At 38.4% G+C, this 26,930-nt stretch overlaps 1 protein-coding gene across 5 annotated transcripts in view; it reads left to right on the plus strand.

Annotated features, from left to right (window-relative positions):
• The window catches only part of PDZRN4 (PDZ domain containing ring finger 4), a 230,222-nt gene that overhangs the window by 118,889 nt on the left and 84,403 nt on the right, over positions 1–26,930 (plus strand). Inside the window, exon 1 of one of the 5 annotated variants that reach the window (XM_039726799.1) lies at positions 13,209–13,320. The exons of the other annotated variants lie outside the window; for them this stretch is intronic. Within the exon in view, the coding sequence (XP_039582733.1) occupies positions 13,252–13,320 (69 nt within the window). The 5' untranslated portion in view covers positions 13,209–13,251. Of the gene's footprint in view, positions 1–13,208; positions 13,321–26,930 lie in introns of those variants that run through there. 5 annotated transcript variants of the gene reach the window in all.

Consider the following 26,930-nt stretch of genomic DNA (forward strand, 5'->3'; position numbering starts at 1 on the left):
AAATTTCCTGGAATAGATCTATTTGGGAGAAGAGGCCGGCTTCTTTCATGTTCTCCAATGTACTGGGTTCAGAGAAGAAGACAGAGGTTCAGGAGGTTTCTGGTCACTGCTTATCTGTGGAGAAACTCAGAACTCAGTTTTAGCAGAGGAGGAGTCAAGATTTCATTGTGAGGGACCTGATGAAGAAGGAATCCTTGATGGAAATAGATATTTGGAGATACAGGAATGAGATCCCACAAGAAGTTTGGCATAGAAAAAAAGAGAGTATTTATACCCAAGATCTTCATAAAGAGCAGAAGAGAGATGCAAGGGGAAGAATGTTACATTATTTTTTTTTAATTAACTAAAGATGAGGCAAAAAAAAAAAAGAAGTTACGAAAGGTAAGGTAAGAACTATGGAAGCAGGGACAGTGATAGGAAAGAGTGACAGATAAGCTTCTAATATCTGGGTCTCTGGTGGTGAAGGTGAGCACTTTGAATAGGAAGTGATTAAAAACATGTTATCTCAGCAAAACTGCTCAAAATTGAAATATTCAATCCACAGCTGGCAGGATTGACAGTAGCCAAGCTGTGCTGTGGTTCAACCTTTCTTTGACTTCATATGGAAAAACAATCTAGTCTATATGGAGAAGGCACTAAAAGAGTCAGCAATAGACTCACTATTGAATAGAACTGAGAAACTGTCATTGAGAAAAGTGCATCCAGATAACAAGCTAAGAAAGAGTAAGGGCAGATGGCTGGAGAGGAAACCAGTAGGTGCATGAAGTGGTATAAATAAATTTTTACACCAGGTTTACATAGGAATCCTTCTAGATATTGTCTTTGTCCTATGTCCTATTGTCTCCCCTATGTGACAAGATGACAAAGCCTTATTTCTTCATGAGCATGTCTGCTGGATACCTCCAGTGTGGGCACTGCCAGGACAATGCTCTCACAGCCACAACAACTGCCTGCCTTCACACCTGGGCACTTGACAAGGGAAAGGCTGGCTTCTGTCGGCAAATGAACATGTTCTGCTGTGTCACTAATTCATAACTTTTATTCAGATTATTAAAGAAATGTAGGGAAGCATCAAGAAAATTCATTTATTTGCCTTTCTGAAAGGAAATGGCAGCCTCCATGGCTTCCCATGGGGATTCTCATATTTACTTTGTTTAGACTTGAAGGAGAGTTTTAGAGATATAGATGCATATAATATTTATTGGTTAGGTCTTGTGCTTTCCCCCAGCATTTGTCAGTAACTGCTATTTTCTGTCACCCTCTGGAAGATGGAAAAGAAAAGAATTTCAAGAGTGCCAAGGGAACACGAACTGTGACTGCCTCTTCCATACTTAATGTGAGTGGATAAATACACGACATTAGTTTCCAGTGCTGGCACTTACTTCAGCTGTGCAAGTCCTCTTTCCATTCCTCCTTCCCCTCCTCTCCTAATAGAAGAGGAAAGCCAGGAGGAAGTTGTAACATGTGTTACAAAGGATAAATATTGCATCCCTGGTACTGCTTTGATGAATCTGTGTTTAGTCACAGGTCAGATCTGTAAAGCTTGCCGTGGAGAGTGTGAAATAGCATTGATCAGACTGACTTCTGAAACAGGGTGAAAGACAAAGAGAATCAATTAAACCTGTGGCCCTGACATCCTGGTTTATTTTGCTGTGCACTGGGAAAATAGGTGTGTAGCTGTTGCTTGTTGTAAGATCCAAGCTGGCACTTGGATGTCACACTGTCGTGGGGAACAGCCCCAGGGGCATGTGCAGATGAGCCTAAGCTGCTCTGAATGTTTTGGTGTTCTCTCCCCTCCCCTCCCCTCCAGGAGGGACCTGTTTGGAGTCACGGATGATTGAATTGGGAAATAAATGCAAGGCATGGAATTTATGCAGGGTGTTGGAAAAAGGAAATATGAAGCAGAACATGCAAAATTAAAATCTCACCATTCAGTAAAGGAAGGAAGAAAAGGAAAAAATGTGGTAAAACTGCATAGGTTTGTGTTGCTGGCTGGAAGCTGCTATGAATTTCATATGTGTTCATTGCATCTTATTGTAAGAGCTCCCCTCAAAGAGTTTTTCATTCAAGGTTGGACCTAATATCATACTGGTTTTATTTCTTTGCAATGTATATAAAACTCTCAAAATGGTTTTGTTGTCCCAAACAGCTCATTGGTTGCCATCCTCTGGTGTGCCATCACCTGCCTGGTGCTTGGCAGCTCCCTCACTGTGGGGTTTCTTGGTACTTTTTACACTGCTGCTCAGTTTTGAAAATCATTTGTCATATTTCAGTGTTATGCATTGCTAGATTTCTTCATTATTCACACATTATAAAATGGTGATAGCTTTACCTGATTTTATGAAGCACTTTGATAATTCTGTATAAAAAATTCTGTGTGAAACTTGACTTCTGTTGTTTTGTAAGTAGTTTACTGCCAGGGTTTTTTTGGTATGAGTTAAATGTAATTATTTTTAAGTCATCTCCTTTACTTGCATAGAATTGTTTGCTCTTCTCCTTTTACCTGAAGGAATAAAAAGTATTTTCAAACAGAAAATAGACCTCTATATAAATCCTCACCTACAGTACAGAGAGGGTTTAAACAAACCAGCTGAGGATAGCAGTTTTTCAAGATCTTGCTTCTCATTCTTATTTTATCACTTAACTTGCCATTAGGATAGCACATGTTCAGAAAAGCACCTAAATGAATCATTTTTTTCAGTTGAATTTTAACCTTTTGCAAAATGCTTATACAGTAAACTACAGTAGCAGTAGAAAGACGACACAAGTGCTTCTTCAGTCCTTCCTAGACATACAGAAACTTGAGCATTTCCCATGGTGACTTTGATCTGGTCTGGGTCTGCTGGTGATCAATATATGTATGTCATAACTTCAAACTAAAAAGACACTGTAATCACATAATTAACAGCTAAATAATAGTTTATTATTTAGGTCAATGAGACATCAATGAGAACACAGGTTTGTTTATGAGTTTTGTTAAGAAAGCTGGGAGAATTGAATCTAGTTTGAATTTCTGGTGGATTTCTGGGAGGAGTAAACAGTGAAGCTGTCAGCTGGCTTACTGCATAAGACTCATATTTTTTTGCAGCAAGGGTGAGCCTGTCCTGATGTAGGTTCTGAACACCTTGTGTCAGGAATGTGTTTCCAGTGTTTTGGTCTTTTTGCAGGAGAGCTCTTGGTGCATTGTCATGTCTTGTTAACATAAATAGCTTTTAATAAATTCTCACTAGGGTTTACTCCATTTCTTTAAATGTATCCCTAATATTCTGCTTTAGAAGTTCCAAACACAATTTTGGATGAGAAGTATGCTGAAATCACAGTGGTTTGGAGTTTTTTCCTACTATTTTAATTTCAACCAAAAGTGGGAATGTTTCTGAAAAAAACCTCAGTTCTTACATGACAACCCATTTCTGAGGAAAGTATAACATCCAAAATTTTCGGTATCTAAAATACTTGCATTTCCATTCAGATCTGTAGCTTGAGAGAGGACTCTTGTTTTCCCTGAGCTGACAATGTTGTGGCTCAGTGCATGAGTTTCCTAATTTATTTGACCATCACTATGAGGTCCCTAAAGTATTACAATAAATCCCCAACACATCTGCTGAAGGGGCAAATAACAACCTTAGGGCTTCTGGCTAGTTACTCCAGTGACAGGGTGAGGTCACCCTTGAAGGCAGTAACTTTTGAAGGAGACCACAGTGGGACAGAGAAATATGTTGTGTTATATGTAGATCACGCTTAACAACAGAAAATATTTTGTCTTTTGCTAGAAGCCATTGACTCAGAAAACTTGTGATTCAGGTGCTGGGGAAGGAAAGACATTGCTTGCCATAGCAACCTTAACATCACCTTACAGTATGTGTGTCAGTTGTGCTAGGGCTAATTTATCGTGTAAAGTGTATGCTATATATGTCACATTTTACTGTCTGTTCATTTGTTTTGATAATCAAGATCTTGACAGATTTGTCCCACATGGCAGGATTTATAGTAAGGATTTTCTTATCACTGAATTAAGTTGATACATATAATCCTAGCGTCCTGTGCAAGAACTGAATAAAAATGAAACATATTCAGACTAGATGCAAAGGTCTTGCAGAAAAAGCACTCACCCCTCCCCAATCAGTTATTCTCCTTGATTTTTCCCTTTTTTTCCTTTATTTCCCTGTGATTTGTTTCACATCTTTGCAGGAGGAATCATAGAAAAGCGAATAGACATTGACTTTGAGAAGGTTAAATATTTCCTCTTCTATTAAAAGACCTTTCTGTTCTATAAGATGCAAAGGTTTTTTTCTGTAAAAAAAACACAAGTGAGTTTTGGAAATACACTGCTTTTACCTCCAGTGAGGAAAGGTGCTAAGCAGCTCTTCTTCAGAGCGCAGTGATGGTTTTTATCTGCTTCAGTCTGGCAAAATGAATTGCACCATTGCCTCTACAATTCTGGTTTACCACTCAAAGGTTTCTTTTAAGTGATCTTGATGATTATGTTGTTTCATATGTTTTAGGCTAAATACAAATTAAATGCTTCACTGTAATTTGCACCATCCTTTGATTGTAATGTGATTCGATTTTCTTCCACTTTATATTGTCCCTTTTAGGACAACAGGCTATTAGGCTATTTTAGGAAGCTATGTTCAAAAAGAGTTTTAATGCCCCTATCTAGAGGTCTCATGATCCAGGAGTCCTGGCAAGCTGCTGGAAGTGAGGCTGAAGCACAGCACAGAGGTGGCAACAGCTGAGCAGAGGCTGGGTGGCAGTGGTGTCCCTGTGGCCAGGCAGCAAGGGCCGGGTGGGCACCCGCCCCTGCAGACCGCTGATGTGTGACAAATCTCCCCTCTGAAGCTGACAAGACATTTTGGCTTTTTATTCCAGGAAAAAGGAGAGGGGTTCAGACTAAGGATCTGAAATTTCCTTCAGAGATAAAGCAGGATTTGCTATGCTAATTTCTTTTCCACAGGACATCAAAATAGAAGAACAGAGGCATCGTTAATCGGATTTCATTTGTCTCTGTCCATGTAGGTCTTCAGGAGTTTTTTATATTTTTTCTACATTTTTCTTCCTAACTCCTTATACCTGAGTTCAGACCTGACAGTCGTTAATCGGATTTCATTTGTCTCTATCCATGTAGGTCTTCAGGAGTTTTTTGGGGTTTTTTTCTACATTTTTCTTCCTAACTCCTTATACCTGAGTTCAGACCTGACATTTCTTTTTCTTGATGGGTGAGAGTTGCAGGGATCTGGGGTTTGGCAGGGTACACTGGCAAGGCTGAGCTCTGGTGTGCTGTGAGGGCTCAGGGCACCCTGATGGGTGGGATGGCTGGCACGGGGCTGGGACCAGGCTTGTGCCTAGGCAGCCTGCCGGATCAGCACCCAGCAGAAAGACCCCTGCACCTGCCTGACAGCTGCCACAGTAACCAAACACCAGCAATTTTCAGGGAAAGACACATCTAATACCATTAATTTTCTTCTGGAGCAGACGGCAAGGTAACTAAAGCCAGGCTGTATGGGCTTTGCTGGGACATTTACCTAATGATCTTCTGGAAAGCAGGTGCACTGGCAGTGATTTTAAACCTTAGAAAGCCCAAACAGTGTACAAAGTAAACCTTTGATGCTGTGGGGATTTTCAAGAAGAGGAAGCTGCATTTGTTTCAAATCATTACAAAGGATTTGCTGACAACAGCAGAATTAATGGTACTTTTATGGTCGTCAGTTAGTGACTGTCAAAAAACAGAGCTGACTGTAGTTTACATTGTTATTTTAAATCAATCTAGCCAGTCTAAACCAAACTCAGCTACTCTGACTACCTGACAGGCATGGGAGTAGTGTGGGCAGTTCCTCCTGCAGCATTGTGTGTAGTGTACTCCTGCATCCATCATTCTATCAAGTGTGTGTTGGAAGCCACGTTTGAGATTCAATCACATTCACCACTAATGCTGTCTTTTGGGTGATGAAGACATGATTAGTTACACACAAACATCCAACTCCCCTCTGTCTAACTATATCTTTAGAGACATAGGTCATATCTGTGTTACAAAATTAGTTTTTGCTATAGTAATGTTAACTTCTGACAGTTATATTACAACACCTTTATACTTTGGTGGAGGAGAAAAGCAGCTGTTTCTATGGCCTGATTCAATACAATTCTCCTTTTCAGCTTTGATACCATGAAAATCCATTCAAGGCCATGAAAACTTCCCTAATCCTGGTGTGTTTTTCTAGGCACAGTAGGCCATTTATATGGGGTAAGACAGAATTATCTATTTTATTGCTGTATCCCTCGACAGCTTTTCCAGATTGCCACTTGTATGAGCTTTGAAAGTGAGCAGTGGCGTGTCCATATTGGTAAATGTGTCTCTGCACTGGTTGTGCCATATTCATGACAAACTGTTCTTCTCAGCATCTTCACTTTTGAAATATTTGGGTGTACCAAAACTACTCTTGTAGATTTATTGAGCTAATGGCACTTACACTTAAAGAGCCTTTTAGCAAGGGACTTTCTCCAGTCATGAGTAATTTTTCATTTTGTACTTCTATACTGATTAGCAGTATAAAACTTAAAACTTTTAATTGAGAAACCACACAAGACATGTTAATTAATTTGAGTGCTGGAGACTGCAAGGGTGGCCTCAGCAGAACTTGGGTGGGTGTAACAGCCCTCCATAACACATTCTTTGAAAAGCTCTGTAAAGTCTTAAAAGGCTTATTGAATTGATGCCCTTGCAAGGCTGGTGTTACTTATTTTATAAGAACGTAAAAAGGAAGAACTTTTCTAATGATGCAGGCATCAGAGGAAAGAACAGAGCCAAGGAGTTCCTCACCACTGCACTTGTCCTCTGAACCAGTCTCTGCAGCTTCAGCCCTTGAATTAATTTTGCACTGTGAGTTCAGTTTCTCATTGAGGCTTTTCATTGATATTTTCCATTGTTTGATCTGGGCCTGAACTTGGCATATCTCAGTGCTAAATGGTCTTTATCTCCCACACAGGTATAAGAAAGCTCAGATATAATCTTAAGCTGTTGGGGAAAATCTTTTTTTTTTCTTTTTTTTTTAATTTTGAAACAGGTGTAGCTTGAAAAGCTTTGAAACTGATCAGGACAACAATAAAATGTACTTTTATAGATGTGTTTGAAGTTCAAAGTGGTGTGATCATTAATGCTGTTAGACTCATGTTGTATTAGCAGCTAACATTAGCTAAGGAACTTTCAGTTAAAGAGATATTCTAGCTTTTTGTGCAAGAACTGGTAAATTTGGAGCTTTAGAATTAAAATAGTAGAGGATCCTGTTGCCAATATTATATTTTCAAAGAGAAAAATAATAAACTCATGTGAGCTATCAGCAAGGGAGGGAAACCTCAGAGCTATTCTGTCTCTCATAGCTCCCAGGAGCTGGTGAATTATGGGCTTCCTAGCAGGTAGATGACTAGTGAACAGTTACCTGTGGTAAAGTTGTCTAATATCTTTTTGAACTCTTTTCTGCTTTTTGCTTCCTTTGAGGTAAAGCATACCACTGTCAAATTTCTTGGAAAAAAATTCCAGGGTTTTTCTTGCTGTTTTAAATGTATCATCTTATTATTTCATTGTGTAATGTGAGAAGGAATGTGTTCTGTATCAGGAGACTACATATAAAGATGGAAGATGGAGGGAAAATGAACCATTATCTCTATTTCTCATTTATGCTTCATAGCTCTTCTGTTTTCTTTAAATGACTTAGAGATGGAAAGACCAGGACTGCTGGCTGTATGGATAAAATATGGATATTTCTGATGTTTGTGCAGTTTCAATAGTTCCTGCTCCATTGTTAGTCTTTTCCTCAGGCAATTGGAAGAAACTATCCACAACTCCAAACCTATTTTCTGAGTAGATATAATTACTTTAGAGACCATGACTGAATATTTTAGCAGTGTTCCCTCAGTGCATTATTTAATGTTTATTGACATGGGACTTCACATCTGAATTTATCTATAATCAGAGCTTTTTCCCCAGAACTTTGTTCATACACTTTAGGTTGGTTATCCCACTTAATCCTTGTTTCCTTTAAATCATTTCAATCACTTATTTATGAATAATTCTGCTTTGTCTACTCCATAGCATTAAAACTCTCCAGTGCAGTTAAGAGCCATCAAGCCTGGTTTCACATGATCATATGGTTTAAAAAACATGATGTGAGATGGTTTCCTTATAACTAAATGGTGAGATAGAGACAATCAAGAGAAAGTCAAGGTCCTTCTAGAAGATGTTAACTAAGTCCTGACACCAAGCTTTATGTATTCCTAAGGCCTTAAAATCCAGTAGTAGGCATAATTTGGTTTTCTGCAACAGTTCCCTAATTATTACAGCACCAGTTTAAGGTGATAAGGAAGCCGCTCAGAGTAAAAACTATAGGGAAAAAAATATCCTGGATATTTTGTCTCCTTTGAGATAGGAGACAAAAAGTTTCCAAGCAGTCTGAAGTTTGTCTATTAGACATGGCAAAGGAATTGTACTTTCCCCAAAGAATGCTGGCCAGCTCATTCACATTGTATTGATAGGTAAATAGGTTAAAACAGGGGGACTATTTTCTTTTTTTTTTTTTTTTTTTTTTTTTTTTTTTTTTTTTCCTGTATGGAACAAAAAGAACAAGTAGAACTTGTAGGCAATCATGGGAGAGAGAATTCCTCATGTGCTTGCTTTCCATTTCCCTTTAGACAGGTATTTGCATTTTTGACAAGGAATCCCATAAATCCCATAGGATCCCATAGTTCCCGTGTCAATTTAATCATGGATGGGAAAAACAATCAATAGATATCAATAGACTGGGCTTGTGTAATATGATGTTATGGGTGCTCCCTGCCTTCCAGGGAGGAAGGCAGGAATTGAGCCCAATGGAAAATTCCACTTATAGAGCCCATTTGATTTACAGTCAGGCAGGCCAAAATAGTCTTCAGAGAAATTACAGTCCTCCTAGGAAATACAGAACATAGGAATTCCATGTCCTGCCTCTTCTCTTGCCACCTTTAATTTTGCTGTGACTCTGACCAGTGCATGAAGTCTTGATAGCTGTGGTAAAGGATATGAGATTAAACAAATGTCTTTCCTAACTTAATGTTACAGAGAATATTGCATTTTGTCATAGATACAAATTCTTAGTTTTTATGTTCATGCATTTTCAAGTATGGTCTGATGACTAGAAAACACAGCATTTTTACTTTAAGACTTTCATGTATCTTATAGTGATTGTGGTAAGATTTTCTAAGCTATTGTATTTGCAAAAATCCATTTTATTGAAGCCTAAGCCCATTTCAATGATTTTGTACTTCCATAGTTTGCACCTTCATTTATCCTACTAGTTCATATATACATTATGTTATTTTAGAGTTCAAGCTGGCTAGCATATATGCAAATTCTGAGTCTTTGGGTTATATTTGCTCAAGGTTTTTAAGTTTTCTCTGCAATCATAGGTCTGGAAGTTTCCTAATTTTTCTAATATGCAAACTGACTGATGCATAAGATCACCTGATTCCAGCAGCTGAGGTTTCATTAAAAACATTAAATATCCCAACGGACTAAAAGATCTACCCAGACTGAGGTTAAACTTTACAAATTCAGGCCTTTGTTCAGAACAGTGGGGACATGCAAAAGCTTTCTCCAATTCCATTTTTCTTATGATATTTCTGTTTTACAGCTATGCAGCCCTTGGACTATAAATTGCATTGCCATCTGTTCTGTGAGCCAGATTTCCGGGAATTCCTCAAAATTCATATAGTAAATGCTGTACATCAGGAGGACAGTGTGAATTCAAGGGCTTGCAAAGAAAACTTGGAATTCCACATATACTTCACTGGGTTTCACCACTGAGTTTGGACCAACAGCTTCACTATCCTTACTTAAAATGAATGTTATATTGTATAATGTGTCTTTCAGTGTGTGATAAAGAAGATATAAAAGAGTGAGTGGTCTTTAATTTGTAGTGTCACTGTCTTGAATTTTTTCCAATGATAAATTTTCAAGCACGGGTGCTTATAATTAGACATAGCTGTACCTCAATGAGGTAACTATATACCAAATATAAGTAATCTACTAGATATTTAAAATTAATTAGGGAACCTAAACAAGGGCACATTGTTTGAAAATGTTAACAATTTTTGTTGTAACTCTCTTAAAATCAAACTCCATCCATTTGCATTATTGATTGCTGGTTTGACTATAAATTATAATTTTAGTTTTTATGGTAAGATTTAATTGTAGGCAATAATCATAGAGAACTCCAAAATTAAGAAAAGCATTGAAGCATTGAAATATCTATGAATTACATATAAAATATGAGTGACCTGATTATGTTCTTGTACCTTTTTGATCCCTTTAGCTACAAAATGTTGGAGGGCAATAAAGATGAGGAAGAGGGAAAGAAACTGCTTTCTTACCAATATCAAATTCTTGACATAACTTGGCCAAAGCACATCACACATTTCTTTTTAATTAATAGTTCCACCAAGTTTTGCCTTGAATGTTGTTATATGCTGCGCAAGGTTTTGTATTTTGGCCACATGTAAGATCAGACATGCATATTTAGATGGAGCTCAGGAACCTGGAAGTACACCTTTCCTGCTCTAATAAATCTATTCAGCTCTTCAGACTGTGCCCATTAGTGGTTGCAGAAGCAGAAGACAGAACCTTTTTACTTTACATGAGTGGAGGGCAGGCACTTGATAAATTAATGGCCAAGCTTATGTTGTTTCCAGAGAAGTAAACAAAAGAATCAGAGAAAGAACAAAATAGACACTGTCAGGGGAAACTGCTGAAAGCTTAGCTGTAGTTTATTTTGTCTATTGGTTGTTGTTGTTGTTGTTTCTTGTATATAACTTCTATGCTGTAATAATATGTCCCTTTTTCCCTGATATTTTAAGAACTAATTTTAAGAAACTATCAAAAATATACCAGGGTAAATAATGTTTCCTTTCAAGAATGTAGTTTAGCTTTCAAACTGTGTATGTGTCAGAGGGGGAAGTTGTGTCAGTGGAGGAAGAGAACACTTTCATCGAAAGATGCCATGGTTGTCCTTGCATGACTGCTGTCTTGTTCATTGATCTGACTGTCTTAAGTTCAAAATTTACACATCTGAGAATCTTCCTGCACTTTACTATACAGAAACCTTCAAAGATTGAGTTGATGTTTGCTGCATGGGTTTAAACCTCTCAGCGTGAACAGCATTTCATGTGAGTGTGGAGGAGTAGAAGAGAGGCTGATTCTTCTGAACAATGATGAACTGGCCTCCATGGTTCATCTTTGAAATCCTTGGGCTTTGGAGGAAATTCATAACCAAACCTGCCTGCTCAGGTTCTTCCACCAAATGAAAATTAATCTTACTGTTCTGTTTCAGAACACTGCTGGAAGCTGGTATGTGAAGAGCTTGCTTTGTTAATGGCCATTATTTGATTCTTCCTGACCCCGCACATTTATTAAAAGAGATGAAATTTAATTAAGATTTAGTCTCAACCTATTTATAATTTACCTAGAGGTTCTAGTAAACTGTACTACTATGCAGAGTTTGCAGCAATGGCCCAGTTTTTCCTGTACATTTCTCTGCTTGGCTCTCATCCATCTATTAGGTAAAATTAGGGCCCAGAAAATCGGATTATTATATCCCAAGGGGCTGAACTGATAAGCAGCACATGATTGTTGATCTGCTTGCTACCCGGTGTTGCTGGTGTTTGAGGTGCTGCAAGATGCAAAGCCAATTTCTTATCAATTAGTGCCCATTATAATAATTTCCTGATATTGATTTTAAATATTTGACAAAGCACTTTTAGGAAACTGCGCCCCAAAAAAATAGTAGCTCTACATGATTTCTTAGTAAATGCAACTCTTTAGGACCCTGTGTTAATCTTAACTAACTGGTTTCATTGGTTTTAAAGTAATTATTTTTGCTTTGGATCTCACTTGCTATCCTCTCAAGATTAAAGATGTTTTGAAATAAGCAGTTGATATAGTTATTTTTGAGCAAAGTTGCTGAGAAAGTAAAGATAAAAAAGGAGTAACTTTTGCTTTTTCTATCCTGTTTTGTTATGGCTTGGACTTTTTGTCTTGTATAACTACCATTGGATTACATGATGTACAATACAGGAATTAATGTCAGCCTTGAATTAAGTGTTATTTCCATTGGCCTCAATATTTAACATGTGGGTTTAGTTTAATTTTAAATTTTCCTTTATACACACATTGAAAATTATGGCACTATTAAAATCTAATTTACAAATGATAAAATTGTATATAATGATATGTTAAAATAATAGCTTTGATACCTGGGAGTCTGAGAGGGTATATCTGTTGAGTTCCTGAGAAATTTGGCCTATAATTACAATTAATCTGTTATACATGCAAGAAAGAGATTTGCATGTGAGACTATTTAATAAACAGTAAAATCTGTGTCTATATGTAAAAAGCACCAGGTCAGGCACACCTGCATTTCCACATATCCTATATATGCATGATGAATTGTTATAGAATTATGCCTTTAAGTACAGTGGAATTTTGGCTAAAAAATTTGGCAGTGTCAGAGTTGGAAGTATCAGTATAGCCATCTGGGTTAATTTTGTCTCCTGCTTCCTTTAGTCTAAATTTTTAGCAACATCAGCTCAGGTTTCACAATCACTCTCCTCAAATGCTTACAAATATTTTAAATGTATTCTGTGATCCCTGTTGCACAAGGTGGAGACCTAACATAAGACTTGTGCTTTTCCCACCTCCATTAATGAATTAGTCTCACAATTACTGTAAAAATTGAGACGAGTGTGGGTGAAATGCTTAGCCTCTCTAACCTTAATAAACAGAGTTGGTATTGACACAAGTGAATTTTGTTTAACCACAGTACATTTGCTTCTTAATTAGTGAATATTCATCTGTCATCAGCAGCAGCTATGACACCCCTCCCTGCTAACACGTTCTGTCATAAATAATCAATGAGACGCTATTAATATTCATGAGTGGGAATCTGTGTAGTCATGTGCACTGATGCAGAGACAGGGGGAGTGTTGCCATGAACTGAGTCGAAACTCTGTGTGTGTATACGTGAGTGTAAGATAGTTGGGGAAAGGGAAGAGGAGCATGCTGCTACGCACTGCCCTGCCTTGTGCTTCCAGCTAACAGTGCCGTGCCTGTGTGTCGGGGCTCGAGTGACTGATGAAAAACAGTAGACAAGTCTGGAGGGTGATTCCCCGTCAGTGCATTTGCCTTTCAGTGCTGGGGAAATTAGAGGCTTCGCTCTCGTGTTGCTTATTAGGATGGGCTGCAATCTGTGCACTTTTCAGAAGAGAGAGGAACACTACAAACTGCTCTATGAAGTTTCACAGGTGAGTGCAGAGGATATTACCAGCATCTCCAGAGTAAAAATGTGTGTGCTTTACAGACAGTAAGTAGAGATGCTTTTGTTTTGCTTTGCCTTTTTTCTTTGCTTTGCAAAATTGCTAGTGAAATTGTTTGGGGGGAGACTGGTAATTATTAGTATTTTGGGTGCCTGTTGTTTTCTGCTTGTATGCCACTCCCCCTTCAGATGACTTCCTGTGGGATTCTTTTAACATTTTTGTGCATCTTCTGCCAAGATGTCAGTCATATAGCAGCAGTCTCATTGAACCATATCGGCAATGTTTTAAGGGAGCCCTTGGCTTGGGTAATAAGACTGATTTCAGATAAATTGCACTGCTGCCTCTGAAAGCATTAGGTCTGTGATCTCAGGTATTTTTAAGTTAAGGAGCAAAGTTGTTGTGGCATGTCTATGCTGGCTGAGAAGTATGTTAAATTTTCAGATTAATTAATTAAAATTAAAATAATTCTGAAGCATGTTGTCACCTTTAAACAGGTACTGAGTACAACAGGGTTCCATGGGTGAGATGTGCTGCTCATTCATTCATTGTGTGTGTGTTTGTTATTTCTGTATACTACTAGACAAAGATCATAATCCCATTTAGGTATTTTGGTGTCTCTTTCAGCATCCTAACAGTGTAATGCATGGCAGAGTCTGCTGCTGCTCTGTTCCCAGCTCCCTCAGAATAAGATGAGAAAAGATGAAACAAGTACTTCCCCATAATCCCCATAATAGCCCAAAATTTTTACTCACATCCTATTGAATCAGTATTTGATTTGCAGCTTTTTTGGGTTTTTTTTGTTTTTTTTTTTCTCTTGGCATAGCAGACTCACGCATACTAAAGTTTAGTGCCTTTCAGCATCTGTTCTCTCCCTCTCTATAATTTGTTCTGGCTTTGACACATTGCCATTGATAGAGGCTGAGCACTGGCAGTTTTGGACTGCACTGCTGCTGACAGGCAGTGCAGGGGAGAAAAAACAGCTTAGAGTGTTGGTGGTCTATTGGCACAGCAGCAGCTAAGTGCCCAGTGCCGACTGGTTCCCTCCGAGTTCCTCCTGACGTGATTCATTTCACAGTGGGCTAATTACAAAGTGGATTCTCTACACATGAAGCAGCCTCCTCAGTTGTGGTGTTAATGCACATTTTCATGGTAATGTGATCAGAGCCTCATTAGCCAGTTTCCAGAATGATCCTCTGCATTAATTAAATATAAAAATGACTCTTTTTATCACCATAGAGAGGAAGAAGAAGATTAACATTGTTAATTACTACTGGGGGCCATACCTCTGCATCATTTTTTACCAGAGAACCAGCAAGTGTATTCAGTCCCAAAAGAGTGTCCGTTTGCAGGTAGCATGCCCATTGCCTTGCCTGATGAAGATGGTCTCTAGGTGGAACACTTCCCTTTAGTTCAATATTTAGTCGTAATCCCATCATCATTTTTTCTTACAGCAACAGCACAGGGAAAAGCATTGCAGCAGCACATTTCCCTCTCTTCCCTTTCCCTCTTCCCAGCTCTGAATTGCCAAACTGATCTGAAGGTGTAAAATGGAGTAGAGTAGGTCAGTGTCTGCATTTCTGTGCCAGGGAATAAGAAATGCAGGTTCTGCTGTGAAAGGAATTGGACATTTCTTAAAGGGCTGCATGTGTGTATGGGAAAAAGACTGTGTCTGGTGTAGAGTAAATGCATTTTCAAAATATTCCTTGCAGTAATGTTGTAAGGTGGGGTTTTTAAGAGATTCAAGAGAAATTCTTCCCTCTGTCTGTTATCTTCTCTGCTATTGAGTTGGAGTGTCTGTGGCTGTGAGCAACCAAGGTGCAAAATTAACTAATGCTTTCACTTTTTACTCTGGTGCTTGCCAGATAAAGTGTTATCCCTGGGAGGATCTCAGGGGGGTTCCTTGGGGAGTTGAAATGCAGTGAGCCTGGTGCTGCATCTTGTGCTGTTAGGGAAATGTCACTGATAAGGTGCAGAAGGAGAGCAGAGAAATTACTTAGTGTGCTCGCTGCCAGATCCTGTGTTCATCTGTAAACTCATCCCTATCTTTGTTTCAGTGCGTGCAGGTCAGAGCCCAAAGGATACTGAGCATATTTTTAACCAGGTGCTGCAGTAAAGATCAGGTAGTGTCTCACACCATAACTGCTTCTGTGTACAATTCTGATTTGCTGCTGGGATGGGGGGAGCAGCAGTAGAATATGATAAATTAAATTAAGCCAAGGCAGGCATTACTACTTGATTTGCAAATCCCTTTTTAACTCTCCAGTCCTGTAATTCCTATACCACAGGCTTGGCTCTTTCATCTACATGATTTCTGGAGAGCTTGGGACAAGTTAGCCTGTCAGGGACATGAATTGACTGAGGATGAGCTGTGGCTCACTAGCATATGTGGATCAGATAGATTAATTTATATTCATATAAAGAAGCAATCCTAGCCTCATCTGCCACCTTTCCCATGTTAGGCTACCTGATACTGTGGGTGGTCTGTGCACTCATACACTTAAAAATACAGTAAACAAAAGAAAGCATGTTTGCAGAGGCAAACCATGCAAATGCTTGCAGTGGGGCAGGTTTTCTGTGACTGTTTTTAGTGAGGTCAGATTCAGCATCACAGGGATTTTTATTGTAGAACTGCTGGAAAAGGAAGACATCATTAGAATATGTATAATTTCTCACTCTTCCCCCCATTCCTTCACTCCAGACTAGTCTTTTGCCGAGGTAGCAGTTCAGAGAACATGGGGGCCATCTCCAAAACCATCATTTGCTTGTGTGATGGTTATGTTTATTTAGATAACTGTTTTGCACCTGCCAGATTGGGATCAAAATAAAAAGTCAAATAGTCATGTTTTAAGAATGAAAGCTTTTGAGATGCCACTATGCATTGGTGAAGGACCCTCATGCTTCTGAGTGCTTCTTCACCAGTCCTCAGCATGGCTGAGGTTTATTTCTTGGCTTCACTGGGGGAAGGTATCAGGCATACTACCCCCTCAAGTCCTCTTTTCCATATGCCTACCAGTGCAGAAATGAAAGATGTCTCAATTTGAAATTTATTGCCCTACATGCTACTTCGTGGAGCACTTTAATATTATTTCCTGTGTGCTGTATAAGCAGGATTGAGCTAATGAGTGTGCATCCAGGAAGTCTATGTCAAGTCACTTAGAGAGGGTGGGATCTGGTGTATGCTCATGTCCATTAAGAGCAGACCTCTGCCATACTCAGCTGATTTTTTTTTCCACTTCAGGGGTTAAAGAAGCGAGTTAAAGTAATTTGTTAGCAGCATGGTAAGGATTCTTCCCTTTTAGCAGAAAGGATAAGAGAAGTATGGCTAGGATTGAAGGGAATCAGCAGTAATCTTCAATAGCCTTGTTTGAGACTCAAGAAAATGCAAGTTCTCTTCAGAATATTGTGGCTGTCATAAAAACATTTCTGTTTGCTTGAATTTTTGTGCTTTGTTTTCAAAATGTGGAGTTAACCCAGAGAAAAAGAGGGGAAAGCTGGAGAGGGAATGCTGCTTTTAGAAGTAAACCAGAGAATGGTGCAAACCTCTCTTTTGAGTTACAGGTTAGGAAGTAGATTTAGCTCAGGTGAGTGTAGAATTGAAAGGGAGAAAGGAGGAAAGTCAGAAGGGAAAAGAGAGGCTATCTCAGATGGCTTACAAAGCCAGTGGTGGAGCTGGGATTAAAACTGGGAGGTTGCACATTTATGTTTTATATTTGATCTGGAATAATAGTAGAGCTTGCTCACAGCATTTTTAAGTCCTCTGAGGACTGATCATGCTGTTTGCTTCCCATGTTGGTCTCCATAATTACTATAAAGCTCAAATTTTTACCAGTTTAGAGTTCTGATTTTATGTTCATTTGGATATCCCTTGGGCTGCTTGTACTGAGTTCTAGTGGTACATCTCTTCAAACTCAAAGTTGCTCACAAGAGAGACATCAAGCCTGCCCACTGAAACAGCAGAGGCATTTTTGCAAGTTTCAGGAGATGCTGCTTGTAGCTGGCATTGGAAAATGGAAGTCTGGGGGCCAAGCAGTGCTCCTTAGCACTGGGACCTGCCTTCTCTGGTCTTGATGAAGTTTGAGTTTGTCCCGAAGATGAATTGAGGAACTGGATGATGAAATACTGATTTTCCCCCTTCAGCCACTAATATTCTCTTTTGGTACTTATGCCATGTGAGGTAATTACATGACAACTCCTCAATGTGGGCGTTGCCATTAGCTCTCATTCTTTTCTGTAGATGCCTGCCACAACTTTTGTGTATGTTTGCTGTATATCAATGCCACCTCCAAATGCCCCTCATGAATTTCACCAGATATGGGAAAGTACTAGCTTGTGTTGCATCAGCAGAAACACATTTTTGTTGGTTTATATCCTAGCTCTCATTTTATGAGAAATTCTGTAGCAGCACACTTTTACCTCTGGAGAATATGAAAGAAAAAGATCTGAATTTAATTGTCTGGAAATTAGCTGAATTATCTGAGTTTAATTAAATCAATACCAAAAGTAGATCTGGTTTGATCTTACTGCATTACCTTTCTTTTTCTTCTTTCTCCTCTAAATTTTTTAAACAAACAGGCAATAACCCCCTGATTTTTTTTTTCTAAGTAGCTCTTCTGAATACTCATTTATCTATTTGAAGTACAAAAATAAAAGTCAACAAACTTGCAGGAGTACTGTTCAGCTGAACAGTTTTAGAGATCTGCTTTATGTAATTCCCCTCAAAAATGCACTGTCTCATAGTAGTAATATAATTAAAATGTAATCAAGTAAAGCTTGTCGTACATTTCTAGCCATGTCCTAAAACTTCCTTGGCATTTCTTTAAAGAACCTCTGCTCAACTAAAACACTGAAAAATTAGTTTAAAAATTTGACTTCTCTTATAAATCAGAGGTTAACTTTGTGGTTAGCTGGCAGATTTCCTGGTTTTTGTGTTTCCTTGATTATTTACTTCACACCAATAATTAAGCAGCATGAAACAATGGAAGTAATCCAAATTTGCTCCTGGTAGAGGAGCTCCCTATCCCTCACTGGACACTGTGTCACAGATCCAGGGAACATTGGCTGCTGGCAGTAGCTGTCCCCAGAGCCCTGGGCACCCACTCCTCAACTCTGGGCTTTGAGTCACCATGTGCCAGCTGCTTAAAAGAGAAGAGACATCTTTCAGGCCACCTCTTGACTCTGACTTCAAGATCTTACCACAGAGCTCTGTTTGGGTGCAAAGGCTCTCTGAGGAGTCCTGGAGGATGGGATTTGGGTCTGGGAATGCACAGAAACACACATTGCTTGAAATGACCAGCTCTGGCTGTCTGGTTGGATAGTGGCTGTAGAGAAGGCATCCATGCATACAGCTACACATGTAAGGAGGTTGTCACCTGGTTCCCTAAAAATCTAAACCTGTTAGCAGGAGTTTTTTTGATCATTCTTTTGAACATGACACCTGAATTACATGCCAAGTGCCTAAGTATAGTTTTTGATCTCAAACCAAGAAATGACAGAACACTTTTTTTCTGGTAAAATCCAGGAAACTCTGAAGAGTTGCCACTGGCTTCATTGGGGCCAGGATTTCATTTTCTGTCCTTGTTTAGTGTCTTGTAAAAGGCTTATAGTTCCTGTGCATACCTCAAGAGGAAAGATAAAGAAAGAGTCATCCTGAGATAAGAAAGCAGACAATAGTATGTGAGATAAGAATTCAGGGGATGGGTACAACACAGGCCCCTATAAAAAAACCATACTGAGATTATATCTGTAATCTGCAGGGATATTCTGTGATTCTACAATTCCACATGCAATGCCATGAAAATTTTAAAAAAGAAGTGGTTCAAGTACTGAATAGCATGATTTTCTCTCTCATTTTACTGTTTGTTCCTTGCATCTTGAATTTAACAATGGGGATTAAGGATTCTTCTAATGACCAGATTTTTGTACATCATTACAGAGCCATCCTTTCTTGAGGCTTGCTTCCTGATTTGGTGTGGATATCATCCTTAGGCCTACGGCAAAATTATCTTTATGTGAGTTCTATACCTCAGTGATGTGATGAAGCCAGTCTTGCTACCTTGAACATTCTGTCAAAGAAAAGAAGCATATTTTGGAGTTTCAGTTTGTGGGGTTTTTTTGTGGCTCATTGAAGAGGAAGGGCATTAAAATGTCAGCCAAACACTCCACCATGTATGTGGGGTTAACTGACAGTAGATTGTTTCATCAGTTTTCTCTCAGGATCTGAGAGTTTAATGGAGATGTATGCAGCAGGGCTTGGTGATAACTAGCAGTTTTCCACCCCTAAGGATTTGTTGAGGTCTTATCAAAATAGTTTTTTAAAAATACTGAAAAATTCTTGGATTTTTGGCTTTAAGACTATTTAGCTTCAGATTATGTTCGACCTGTTATTTTAAATGGTATGAGCTTTTTGTAATAGTATTTGCCTTTCTGTCAACCCTGTAACTTTGAACCCACTGGCTAATTTCAATCACAAAGGGTTTCTCATCTTTTAGTTTAACGGAAAGTAGTTTGATGATACTCCTAAGTAGATTTTTTTTTCAAGCACAGCAATATTTCCAAGTTTGCTAACATCACCTCAAAATATCAAGACATGAAAGAATTTAAAAATTTCTTTGCTGATTACTCTTGATACACTTACTTTGTTGTTGCAGCGAAAATAGTTACTTTTCTATTTTTTGTGTAATAAGCTTGTCTTTTGTTTTGCTTTGCTCAATAATTGTAACAAAAATGAGTCTGTTAAAAGAGGATATTAAATTAGCTACTGTTCAAAGGTTATCTATAATACAATTATAACAAATAGTGGATCAGAAAGAGAATTTTAAAAATACTTGTATGCCATTTCTAGGACTGGACCTAGAAATGGAATTATACTGTCTTTATACAATGCACTGCAAAGTCTCTTCTTTAAATGTTTGTATTTTAGTTTAAAATACTGACGTGGAGAGGCAGAGAGCAGGGTGACTATTTGGCCATTCCTGCCTAATAGGATGATGTAAACTTCCATGACTCTCACTGTTCTGTGTTTTTATTGTTTAACTTTTAGGAAGTTAGGACATTTTACATAATCTTCTCTCAGGTGGAAAAAATAATACATTATTTTCTTCTCCAGTATGATGGTTGGAGGTTTTGTTTGTTTGTTTATATGTTTAACTGAAAAAAACAAACCCTGATAATAAGCAAAGTGCAGCAAAACAAACATTATTTTTTTTTCAATTGTCTTCTGATTTTTTATGTTAATGCTTATTCTCTAGAGGTTTTAACCAAGATATTTGACCTCTGAAACAGCATAGACACAGTGGAACAAGTAATCATCCAAACCACATCACACACAGAATTCCTGTGCTTCAGGTATATTAATATCAGAGTTGAACCTGAGAGGATTCAATGTTCAAGAAGTCTACACGTGTCTTTAATTTGTCCAGATAAAACTTAGGTTTTGAGTTCTTCACCCAGCTGAAGAATTCTTTCTTTTTTGTTTCATACCTTCCAGTATTGTGGGGAGAGGATGTTTGCTTGGGTTTTTTTCCCAGCTCCTGGAATCCTAATGTTTTGTAAAAACTACTTTTCATTAGTAGCAGTCTCACTCATGATCATTGAGAAAAGCTTGCAATATCAATCAAGTTAAATCATTTCATTTATGAAATTTGAAAGGAACTGGGATGAACTTGAAAGATAATGTTTAGAACCAGTCTTCCTCTGGTTTGGTATTCTTCTGCATGTCTATGGTTGGCAGCATTGCTTGTGAGGTGAGGATGAAGCCCAGCCACATGGTGCTGGCAGCAGTGCATGGCCCTGAGGAGAAGGGTATGGTTTGGCTCTGGACTGTCAGGGCTTGCCCAGAGAACCAGTGCCAGCAGGAGCCAGCCATGGCTGTTTCAGTGCACCTCAGACCCAGGCTGGTTCTGGCCAGGAGCTGCAGACGTGCCTCCAGGGACTGTCCTGCTTGCAAATGTCAGTGCAGCTTCTGTGTCTGTGTGCATCAAACTGGTGATGCTCCTGGGAAAGAGCCACAAGCCTGTTACATGTTCAGTTGCTCTGTAATGTCAGAAATATGTACTGCAGCACCAGAACCTGTGTCCTGAGGACCACATGGAGCACGGGATTGGGTGAACTTGGCTAAATCATTATGAGAACTGAACAATTGATATAAGCAGAGAAAGGGATTCTTTTTGGTTACCTGTAATATAACAGAGCAATTGACTGACCCATGTTATATGTTTGATTGTATTTGTAATGTGCATTTTGGATATTATAGTGATGAATTTTCAGGGAAATCTGCTCAGGGAACAATCATTATTCAGGTCTTTTACTACTTCCCCATGGCTAGAATGTGAAATATTCAGATTCCTCATGATATCCAGGGTCATAGGAACTGCCAGCTCAAAATAAATTTTAATGGAAGAAAAGGTTGATTATTAGTTAAAGTTCAGCATTTGGAATGCATTCTCAGAAGTCAAGGTTGGTAAAAGTGGGGATGACATCTTTCATTACTATATAGTTTTTCACTTGAATTTGTCATATAGTCTACTATTACAGTTGGGAAAGATAGAGACAGGTAAGTTTGTAAATGAGGGATATGGTAAGTGTGGATGGTATCTACAGTATTTCTCACTAAGGAATACAATTCCATCAAAATCAAAATGCTTCATAAAAAATTTAGATATTTCTTCAAACGTGGACTTGCAGAAAAAACATAGGGAAAAAATTCCCAGAAATGCCTGGATGTTATTTTTATATCATCATAATTGAATATTTAGGTTGATTAACTTTTGAAACATATTCAGTAGTTTGTGAAACAGTGTGTTATTTCATGTAATATGAAATTTGGAAGTCAAAAGTGAGTCAAGTTTTCCTTTATCTAAAATTGTTCTGCTCTTTGAAAGTTAGGTGTACTGTTTGAGAAATCTCAGAACTTCTCTTAATGTGGAATTCCCATTCTCTCTGGATTTCCCATTCTGAAATATGTGACTTAGTGGGGGAAATTCCTGTCCATGTGCAGTTGTATTTACCAGCACACACTTGTAGAGATTTGTTTGAAAGCAGTCTCTGTCTTGAGAGAGAGAGGAGGGAAGTAGCAAGAACAGCTGTAGTAACTGTAAACAGCTTCCAGTAAGGTTCTTGACAGAAAAAGAATGCACCACCCTATCAGCAGTGCATGTTGCGATGCCAGAGAGGAATGTTGTCCGTTTAAGAGAATTTGCCAAAAGCTGTCTTTCTGGATATTGCACACCATTGGAAGGGTGATTGGAGTATGTTGAGGTATAGGGCCTACGTTGTGCAGCAGTGGGACCTGGAGGTCTGGCTCTAATTCCTGCTCTTTTGCTCTTATTTTAACAAGTTCTGGTTTCTCTTTTCCTGTTCTTGTCTGAAGTTTGGTAATGTTTAAAGCTTAAAGATTACCTGTAGAGATTGTGGCAAATGGCTAATGAAGAAACTGAATTAGCTTTGCCTAATAACAATGTTAGTGATCACAATAACCATCATAAAGTGCTGGATAGTTAGCATTTACTGGTAAAGTTATAACACAAGTGGATCACTACAGTGGAGTGTAGGCCTGCCTGCATCTCCAGTGCTTCCTCAACATACACAAAGAGTTTGATTAGGTTTGTTGGATGAGTGTTTTTTCCTTCACTGTACATTCAACTTCAATTTTGATAGGAATTTTCATTACAATTTCCCCAGAACTACTTCACAGGCAACTAATGGGACATGCTGCTTTTTTATTCATGTATTTTGTAGTAGTATGCACGTCAGAGGCTTTTTTGTGTGAAGGAATTTCTAATTGTTAATTTGTTGGTATTGCTTTCTTCAGATCCTAGTGGAAACGGGATTTTTGGTATTTTTTCATCAGTAGTAGAGTCCTGTTGCTGTCAGTTCTGCATTGATACCAAATCTGCTCACTCCTGTAACCACAATATATTTCATATTTCATGTGTGAATCTTACTAAACTGTTTAAAACCTTCTTGATGAAGTAGTTTGAAGTTCTTAACATAGGAGGTCATTCCAGTTTATCTCCAAATGACCTCTTTGTCCCCAGATTTATGTATTTCCCTGATTTAAAAATGTCATGTGGTCATGTTCAGAAGGAGAATGTCTTTGAAAGCCTGACTTGCAGGAAGATGATTAATAGTGACAGGGAAAGGATTGTGCCCAGTGAGAAAATACCAAATCATGTAGCGCTGTAGTTTCACTTACTAAATATTGTCCAGGCTCTATTGTTGAGCCCTATGCTGCCAGTGTCACTTTGTCAGGATGCTTTCTGTCCTGTGACTAGTGGCTTCAAACGTACTCATCCATCTTCTTGTCCCATTACATTTCATGTGACTGATGTTCTGCACCTATTAAAATTGATGGGAAAGAACAAAGAAGAAAAATGTGCCCTTCAACTGATTATGCCTTTGAAAGAGCAAATGAGACTCCACTGCTGTTTAGAGTAAATGGAACAGTTATTTCTAGGTTTATCTATATTACTTTATTTTAATATTAGCAGTAGATCCCTTATTTTGGGGGTTTTTTTCAATGTTATATTGAGAGTAGTAAGTTTGCATCAATATTTTCTCATTTAATTTTGTGACAATAAGTGAACATACAAACTCTTAGATTTATCAACTGCCTCTGGTAATCTTGCCTGTGAGATATTGCTAGCATGCCTGAATTGCCCTCATAGGAAAGGATGGAGGCATGTTTAACTAGCCTGGGCCTTTCTCTGAGGAAGAGCCCATTGCTTATCCACAGTTCATGTATGCTGGGAGAGCACTTCTGTGGGATGTCACAAGGTTCTGCTTGGTGGTAAGCTCTTCAGGGCAATTAATGGTAGACTACCTTCTGTGGGATGTCACAGGGTTCTGCTTGGTGGTAAGTGCTTGCTTACCTAAAGCTCTTCAGGGCAATTAATGGTAGACTAGAAATTCAAAAGACATTGTAGTGTTGGCTTTATCTTTATTTCCTGGATAAAGATGGCTTCAAAAAGTGCTAGTCCAATGTTTCAGAGTTAGACAAGGGCCATTAGCCAGCTCGATGGAGAGGACAGATGTCATATTTACTGACAGCCGAAGACAAACCACTGAGGGAATTCAGAAGGAAAAGCTCCCAAGTGATCAGTATGTCTGATTATTTATAGAATTATGACAGCCTTCTCAGCATAGAAGCCAATAGTTCTTTCCAATTTATGCATAGTAATGAGATTGTAATTTCTTTTTTTTTTTGAAATTTGAATTTTGATTATTTGCATGCCCCCAAAATGCAACATAATGGACCCTTTTAGGCTCCCTTATGTTCTTGTAAAGATTTCAGCAAGTGCTGTATGCAGCTCTGTTCCCTTACCTAGTGATACTCAGATGCATTAAAGTTTATTTCCATGCAAAGTTCAAATATGTTCTGGATTAATATATTTCTGTGCAAGGAATTTGGGTTTCTTAGACTTTGTCTTTATGTTAATCCTTTGTTAATTCAGGCTTAGTATGTATTCTGTCTGAAGCTCAAAAAGTGTGCTTGGCTTGTGGGCTGGGAACTGCTTCAGAGAGCTCTGAGTCTTGAAAGACTGTTTCTTACACCATTATCTGTAATTATTTAAGATTGCTGATAATCTTCAAGGCAAGGCCTTTTGCTTTGTCCAACATTTTTCTCAGTCTGGAGATAGTGTGCTGTGAAGTGGATAATACTTTTAGGTTGGGAGTGGATTCACTTGGGTTACTATAAAGACAGTTGTTCCCATCTAGAATTCCTGAAGGGGAATTTGATTAAGATTAAAATAGGCAAATAAGACTTTAAGAATCTTAATTTAATAATTTCCCTGTAAGGTCTCTTCTCTCTTTAGTTACTTACTTGACCTCCAGCTGAGAGTGGGTTCATGATTTTACAATAACATTCTTACAGATAATTAACTCCTGAAATGAGTAGAAGTTAAGCAAAAATACAATGGATCTGTAGTCAGATCCTACTTAGTACTCTAATCTTAGCAGGACAGCTCTAAACTATTCAAAGCACATTCTCACCCTTAGCATTAGAGGCACTTGAACAAGTAACCCCGCGGGAATAAATTTTATATTGCCTCTCTTTTACTCTGTGCTAAAATGACTTATGGAAAAGGAATTGTGGAAGAATGCACCCTGTATTTTATTTAGGGCAAAAGTATGCAGCAGGTAGCTGATGCTTTGAAATTTGCACCTCTGTAACGAAAATGGTTTCCCATGCATATGTCTTCAGTGGGAAATTAAATAGGTTGAAAGTGGGAGATAAATTTCACTTTACCCTTCTGGATTGCAGTGACTGCAGCAGCTGCTGGGACTAGGTCCCAATTAATTAATTCTGTTGCCAAGGAAAACCAGTTCTTAGCACTATACAGAAAGGTCATCATACAAATAGTAATGCTGTTGATTTCTAGTATGACTTGAGAAAGAGTAGGTCTCAGCCTTCCACTCCCCATACCTCAGGAGATTTTTGTTGGAATCTACTCTAGGTAACAGATTTTTGGAAAAGCTGCTATTCCCACAATTATGATTTTGAAGACACTGAGAATTGCTTATCTTTTTTTTTTTCTGTAGTGAGGAAAATCTGAATGCAAGAGGAGGGATGAGAAAATTGGATTTCCTTTTATTGCACAGGAACACTGAACAACACTGACAGAATATTTACTCCTGTCTCTTCCTTCTAATTTGATTCTCTGACTACCATATCAATCTTTGTTCATTGGTGAAACAAAATTAGAGTATCACAGGTGTGTTGGTGCTTGGGCCTCTGCAACAACTAAAATATGTGAAAGAATTAAAGACATAAGCCATTCTATAAGATTTATTTACCAGTTCATTCACAATGAAATGTGCCAACTGTACAAAATGTTACAAAAATATTCCTCAAGCCATGTCAAGCAAAAAGTCTTTTATGGATCCTATTTTTCTTCCTCTAGAGAGAAATTTGATGTGTTTGGTATGGATGTGTTCAATACTGGTAACTATTGAATTCTGATTGACTAGCTTTCTATCTACTCCCCAGCACACATATAGTCATTTGAATAATACCAATTTCACTGGCATTAGTAGCATGTGTAACATTCTGGAGAAAAAACTTTACTACCCTCAGCTAAAGTATTGTGAATATTGTTCCAGAGGTAGGTTGTTTCTTCCCAGTGGGCAGTTAGGTCTTTGACCTTGCTATTAAAGAAAATACAGCGTTGCCCTGCCTCACCCTGCATGGCTTTTGTTCAGCCCATGCAGAAGAAAGACAGGATCTCCCTGGCCTCTGCTGAGCAGGATGTGACACTGGTTGCAGCATTGATGGGGTGCTCTCTTTTTCTTGGGGGATCAGAGGATGATCCATAAGCAAGCTAGTCTCGTGGGTACCTTCATTCCATAGGTCTGTATTGGTCATCTCTTTTGCAGATATACAACTCTAGGCAGAGTGAAGTTACATGATGGGAAACAAATAAAAAAAGTGCTGCACTGTAAATATGCACTAGTTGGGCTATGTTCATGATCCCCTGACAGAAATGTATAAATAGGAAAAATTTAGGGGAGTGAAGATACAAAAAATAGGGGAGTGAAGATACATGACCAGTTGCTGTAAGATTTTTTTTCTGTTTGTCCTTTTAGCTGTCTGTATGCTT

This window comes from Passer montanus, unplaced genomic scaffold (genome assembly GCF_014805655.1).
Source record: "Passer montanus isolate IOZ18808 unplaced genomic scaffold, ASM1480565v1 scaffold6, whole genome shotgun sequence".
Classification (NCBI taxonomy): domain Eukaryota; kingdom Metazoa; phylum Chordata; class Aves; order Passeriformes; family Passeridae; genus Passer; species Passer montanus.